The 6,697-nt window shown below is 46.7% G+C and overlaps 1 protein-coding gene and 1 long non-coding RNA gene across 2 annotated transcripts; both read right to left on the bottom strand.

Annotated features, from left to right (window-relative positions):
- Positions 1 to 4,041: 4,041 nt before the first annotated feature.
- Positions 4,042 to 4,951, bottom strand: LOC122546090 (gastrula zinc finger protein XlCGF7.1-like; the record flags this gene model as incomplete). The annotated part of the gene is made up of 1 exon (XM_043684922.1): positions 4,042 to 4,951. A coding segment is annotated over exon 1 (700 nt), but the record flags the coding sequence as incomplete, so codon positions are not given.
- A 33-nt stretch (positions 4,952 to 4,984) lies between these two features.
- Positions 4,985 to 6,696, bottom strand: LOC122546089. The gene is made up of 3 exons (XR_006310661.1): positions 6,670 to 6,696; positions 6,480 to 6,583; positions 4,985 to 5,001 (listed from the first exon to the last, which is right to left on the bottom strand). It is a non-coding gene; the product is annotated as an uncharacterized LOC122546089 (long non-coding RNA).
- Between the last annotated feature and the right edge of the window lies 1 nt (position 6,697).

The following is a 6,697-nucleotide window of genomic DNA, read 5'->3' as shown; positions in this document are numbered from 1 at the left end:
AAAAAGACACGAGGGGCACGTTTTTTTTACGCAGACTGGTTTGTTAATGGAATAAACGTCCAGAGGAAGTGGTTGATGTAGGTACAGTAACAACATTTAAAAGACATTTGGATAAGTACTTGAATGGGACAGGTTCAGAGGGATACGGACTAAACACTGACAGGTGGGACTGGTTTAGTTGGAGAACATAGTCAGCATGGACCAGTTGAGTTGAAGGGTCTGTTTCTGTCCTCTATGACCCTATAAGTGTTCTGTGTCGGGAGTGTGATGCTGGAAAAGCACAGCAGATCAGGCAGTATCCGAGGAGCAGGAGAAACAACATTTCAGGCATAAGCCCTACATCAGGAAGAAGCCCTTCATTGATTCTCCTGCTCCTCGGATGCTATCTGACCTCCTGTGCTTTTCCAGTACCACACTCTCGACTCTAATCTCCAGCATCTGCAGTCCTCACTTTTTCCCTGTAATTGTTCTGCATTGGTCTTCAAGTCATTTTCTTGCCTTCCCCCATAACTATCCACTTCTTTGTTGTTCAAAAATCAGATGAACTCAGCCTTGAATATATTCAATGACACCCTAACTGCAGGGAGACATGGCAGGGAGACACTCAATTCCTCTTGCTAATATACCATTGACTTGCTGAACCTGTCTGACAACTGGCATTGACTGGTATAGAAGGACGCTGAGGGCCCTTTGTACATCTACACATCATTCCAGATAAAGGGCTTGTACCCAAAACGTCGACTCTCCTCCTCGGATGCTGCCTGACCTGCTGTGCTTTTCAAGCACCACACTTACAGACTCTGATCTCCAACATCTGCAGTCCTCACTTTCTCCATATCCCAATGTATCACCATTTAAACAATGCACCTCCTTCCTGTGTGTTTTTTTGTGGTACTGCATTTGCCATGTATTTGCCAACTGAGACACAGAGACGAACTAACTTTTCCAGAGTCTGTGGCCTCCCTAGAAATTCACTCCCTCTCCCTTCAGTTGCTGCAAGTCAACAATTGAACTCCAGAATGAAAAAAAAAGTGTTGTACTCACAGATGTTTGGACAGAGGAAGGAAGTTACAGTCTGGGTGACGCTCAATCTTTATTCAGGGAGAGATACGCAGCAGCAACTTCTGCCGCGTAAAGTCCAACTTCCGCATTCAGACAATGGGGGCTCTGATTGATAGGACGGCCAGTCTCCTACCGGTCCTCCAGGGCTTCTCATTGGTTCATGAAAGGAAGGTCAGCGAGGAGCATGCGCAATGTTTGCTGACAATGCCACGTCGTGTTGTGCTTACTGACACTGCGAAGCGTGATCGATGGAGATGCTAATATTACTGATATATTTGAAAAGTCCAAGAGAAAAAAAAAGGCTGGAGCCGCCTCGACATTTTATTTCTCTTGCATTTTGTCTGGCTGCTCAACTTTTCTATGTCTTTTTCCCAGGTTAAAGGAAGTCCAAAACTAAAGGGCAGATGTTTAGGGTGAGAGTGGTAAGATTAAAAGGGACCTGAGGTGTAACATTTTCAGGCAGAGGATGCTCTGGTATAGAATGAGCTGCTAGAGGAAGTGATTGAGTTTGATACAATGACAACATTTAAAAAGCATATAGATGGGTATATGAATAAGAAGGGTTGAGAGAGATACGGACAAATATTTGGGATATCTGGTCAGCACGGATCAAAAGGTTTGTTTTCTTGCCCTACAACTCTATGAACTCAGTTCTAACTAGTCAGAACCAATTTCACAGGACTAGGAATAAGCCATTCACTCCTTATGGCCTGTTCTGAGATGTGGTCTAACAATGCATATTTCAATGGAAGTTTCAGAAACATGGCTGCAGCCTTCTTTTAAAAAAAATGAACAGGATTTCAAACTTTAATGATGTTTCTGAATATATCATTTTAGCTATTCTCAATTTTAAACATCAGCCATTTTTCCCACACATCTGTCTCCCAGGTAGAGCCATTCTCTCTCTCTTCTAAGGGTTTGATTAAAGAGGAATTGACGCACAAGAAAGGTTGTGGACTGGAGTGGGGTGGGGGTGAAGAAGGGAGACAGTTTAGACAGTGGGCAGAGGGTGGATGGGAGGAGAGAAAAAGAGGAAGAGTTGTGGGACAGAGAGAATGGGCAGGGACAGTGTGTGGACAGGGGGGGGAGAGAAGATGGGGGGGGGGGGGGGGGGGGGGCAACGACAGCACAAATCCCACCTTCCTCAAGTGTTCAACGAACTGGAATCCACTCCTCTCAAAGTAGATTTGGGCAATCATTTCTCAATGGACACGTGGCTAAGGCATTGTAATCTATGATCCCCACAGGCTATTCAGCCCATTGTATCTGCTGAACAGCATCCCACCCAGACCCTTACTCTTACCCTGCAGTTCTCCATGGCTAATCCACCTGAACCTGCACATCCGCGGACACGTTAGCACAGCCAATCCACCCTAACCTGCAGATCCTTGAGCTCTGGAAGGAGCTGGACCACCCAGAAATAACCCGCATAGACACAAGGGTGAGAACATGATAAAGTCCATACAAACAGTCGCCTGAGGGTGGAATTGAACCCAGGTCCCAGGCGCTGTGAGGCAGCGGTGTTAACCACTGAGCTGTCCAGAGGTTTGAGTTCCACCTTAATCTTTGTAGTTTCTAACTTCTCATGTGCCCTCAGCAGAGGCTCTTCCTTCTGACATTGTTGGACGGCACCTGCTGAAACCTCCCCTTGTCACTTCTCCAGTTCTGAGCACATTGGTTCCTGAATACTGGCACTAGACAGGCACCGATACCATCTGGCCACCTGGTGTCAACTGCAGAGAACAGGCACAATCCCTGTCACTATTCTGTCCCCTCCCCAACATTCTTCATAGTCCCATCAACAAGCCAGTTAACTCCTCTGCCCTGCAGCTCTCTCAGATCCCGTTTATCTACCTGACTTAGGTTCATACCCTCCTGACCCTGTCCATTGACCCAATCAGAAAGCTCTGACCGTCTCCCGGAATAAAGCATCCAGCTAACTTTTCCTCTTTCCCTCTTCCCCCCCGCCCCCCCAAAATGTCTGCAGCCTAGTTTCCAGCTCCATCTCTCTGAGCCAAAGGTCCTCCAGCATGTCCTTGCCCTGGATCACATTATCCACTGTTAACCCTATCCATACCCTATCCATAGGATTTTATAATCTGAGGTCACCTCTCAATCTCCTGGGTTGCGCTTCGGCGGGTCGGTGTGGACTTGTTGGGCCGAAGGGCCTGTTTCCACACTGTAATCTAATCTAATCTAATCCATATAGCTCAAACCTTTCATAACCAGCAAATTCTTGGTAAATCTCTTTGGGATCTCTTTGTAACCTCAATATAATGCCCCAATTCCTATACTCAAAGGACTGAGCAATGAAGGCAAGTGTGCTGAACATCTTTGTAACCACCCTGTCTATACAGGACGCAAACTTCAAAAAATTACGTACGTCCACGCATAGGGTAAGAGGGTGAGCGTGGAAGAGAAGGAGAAAGAGAAAAAGATGAGTGAGGAAAGGTTTGGAGAGGGGGAAGAAAGGGGAGAAGAGAGACAGAAAACAGACTGAAAGTTAAGACCTGGAGAGACTGAGGAAGGGATACCATTCTAGTGGGTCCCAGCTTTCCCTATGGTTTCAAACGTTCCCTCTCACCCATGAGGGACAGACCCTGTGCCTGGAGTCTGTTTCACTCTAGGTGGTTCAGGGAGGGTGCAAAGATAATGGAGAGTAGTTAATTGAACAAAACTGGCACTGAGATTCCAACAGTACCCACACTCATTCTTCTTACACACAAACCCGCCGATACTAGACTCCTGCTCCAACCACCTGGCAGAAGGAACTATGGCTGTCAGGACCCAATTTAAATACCTTCAGGTCTATCACTTAAAGACCCCTCTGTGCCAAAACCTCAGCACATCCAGTCAGCTTCTTCTACCTAGGAGGCATACCTTCCACAGTGATGGAGGCTATGAACTTTCTGAAGTCTCAGAGGGTGAGATGACTGAGTAAATCCTTTCCCAAAGAGGGAGCAGGTAACAGCTTCTCACCAGTGTATATTCGCTGGTGTTTCAGAAGGTTTTTTGAATGGACAAATCGTTTCCCACACAGAGAGCAGGAAAATGGCCTTTCCCCAGTGTGAACGTGTTCATGTATCAGCATTTCATGTCTGCGTTTAAAGCTTTTCTCACAATGTGAGCATTTGAAAGGTCTCTTATCACTGTGAACCAGTTGGTGTGCCCGGAAATTGGCTAACTGAGCGAATGCCTTGTTACACTCAGAGCAGGGGAATGGCCTCTTCCCAGTGTGAACTCGCTGGTGTGTCAGCAGGTAGGATGAGTCACTGAATCCCTTCCCACACTCAGGGCAGATGAATGGCCTCTCCTGAGTGTGAATTTGCTTGTGTCTCAGCAGGTGGGCTGACCGTTTGAATCCCTTTCCACACTCAGGACAGATGAATGGCCTCTCGCCAGTGTGAGCTTGCTGGTGTCTTGACAGGGTGGAGGAGTCACTGAATCCCTTCCCACACTTGGGGCAGATGTATGGCCTCTCGCCAGTGTGAGTGCGTTCATGTTTGTCAAGGTCAGGTGACTGAGTGAATCCCTTCTCACAAACAGAGCAGATGAAAGGCTTCTCCCCAGTGTGACTGCGTCGATGAGTTTCCAGCATGGATGGGCATTTGAATCCTTTTCCACAGTCTGCACATTTCCATGGTTTCTCTGTGGTGCAGGTGTCCTCATGTCTCTCCATATTGGAGGATTGGCTGACTCCTCACCCAGACAGGACAGGGATACAGTTTCTCCTCACTGATTGGTGGAATGTTTTTCAGGCTGTGGAACTGGCGCAGGACCTGTCCACGGTCAGTTCACTGGGCACACTGACGTTTGCAAACTTTTCCCACAGACAAACATTGACAATTCATTGGTTTTCAACTCCTGGTGAGATGATTCTAAGATCTTGATAGGAATTTTGTTTGGAATTCTTGCTGGTAATCGTGCTTCTGTGATTTGCTGTAAAACAATTTAAAATCAGGAGAAAAAAAAAGTGTGTTTAAGATACTAAGGGAGATTGTTGAGAATCATAGAAACCCTACAGTGGGGAAACAGTCCCTAAGTCTGAATAACAGACTTAGGCACACAGACCCACCGCCTACTCCTGCATTCCCCATAGCTAATCCACTTAGCCTGCACATAATGGGCAATTTAGCACAGCCAATCCACCGAACCTGCATATCTTTGTGTTGTGGAAGGAAACCAGTGCACATAGGAAGAACATGGAAACTCCCTGCAGACAGTCACCCAAGGCTGGAATCGAACATGTGTCCCTTGAGCTGAGAGGCAGCAATGCTAACCACTGAGCCACCATAGAATTCATTAAATATAGCAATTTGTGTGAAAGACATTCAAATAGTGACCATGAAAAGTTACTGGATTGCTATTAAAAAGTCAACTAATTCACAAATATCCTTGAGGGAACGCGACCCACTGCCTGTCCTGGGCCTCCACAAGACTCAGCCCTCAATGACAGCAGAGAGGGTGGGAGCAGAGGGATACATAAGGACACAATTTCCTCCATCTTCATCACAAGACTAACTGCGACGGATCCACCCCACTGTTGGAATATTGCGTGCAATTCTGGTCTCCTTCATGTCAGAAAGGTGTTGCGAAACCTGAAAGGGCTCAGAGAAGATTTACAAGGATGTTGCCAGGGTTGGAGGATTTGAGCTATAGGGAGAGACTGAACAGGCTGGGACTGTTTTCCCTGGAGCGTTGGAGGCTGAGGGGTGACCTTATAGGGGTTTACAAAATTATGAGGGGCATATATAGGGTAAATAGGCAAAGTCTTTTTCCTGGGGTAGGGGAGTCCAGAACTAGAGGGCATAGGTTTATGGTGAGGGGGGAAAATATAAAAGAGACCTAAGGACCAACGTTTTCACGCAGAGGGTGGTACATGTATGGAATGAGCTGCCAGAGGATGTGGTGGAGCCTTGTACAATTGCAACATTTAAGAGGCATTTGGATGGGTATATGAATAGGAAGGGTTTGGAGGGATATGGGCCGGGTGCTGGCAGGTGGGACTAGATTGGGTTGGGATATCTGGTCGGCATGGGCGGGTTGGACCAAAGGGTCTGTTTCCCTGCTGTAAATCTCTATGACTCGAAGATCAAGACCAGCATGTATAGAGAACTATCACCTATAAACTCCACTCCCAGACACACGCACACACAGTCCTCTTGTATATACATGTCACTTTCTTTATTGCTGCCACCTGATAATCCTAGAACAGCACTGTTGGAAAAATGTCACAGCCGCACAGCAGTGAATGTTGACCTCTTTAGCCTTGCTCATGTCCCAGAGATAACATTAGATGTAAACTAAATTAGAACTATTCATCTAAAATACTTTTTCCAAAAACATATTCCTGAGCTTTGATCAGACACCTTCAGTTTAGCAACTAACCCTGGCAAGATTTGCCGCGACAGCCTCACCTTGGAAGTTACTGGAGCCGATCAGTCTCAGCAAGTGCTGGGGGTTAAACCCAGCAGTTACTCCTCATTCCAACAGACAAAAGTTGGCGCAACAGGGGGGAAATCTGCAAGAAAGTCAAAGTTCTGGAAACCGTCAGCAGCTCAGGCAGTATCTCTTAAGGAGAGAGTGAAAGTGAGAATTGCAGCTTACTAATCTTCGGTCTTCAAGAGCCAACCGT

This window comes from Chiloscyllium plagiosum, unplaced genomic scaffold (genome assembly GCF_004010195.1).
Source record: "Chiloscyllium plagiosum isolate BGI_BamShark_2017 unplaced genomic scaffold, ASM401019v2 scaf_16097, whole genome shotgun sequence".
Taxonomy (NCBI): Eukaryota; Metazoa; Chordata; class Chondrichthyes; order Orectolobiformes; family Hemiscylliidae; genus Chiloscyllium; species Chiloscyllium plagiosum.
This window is presented reverse-complemented; position numbering and strand designations above follow the sequence as displayed.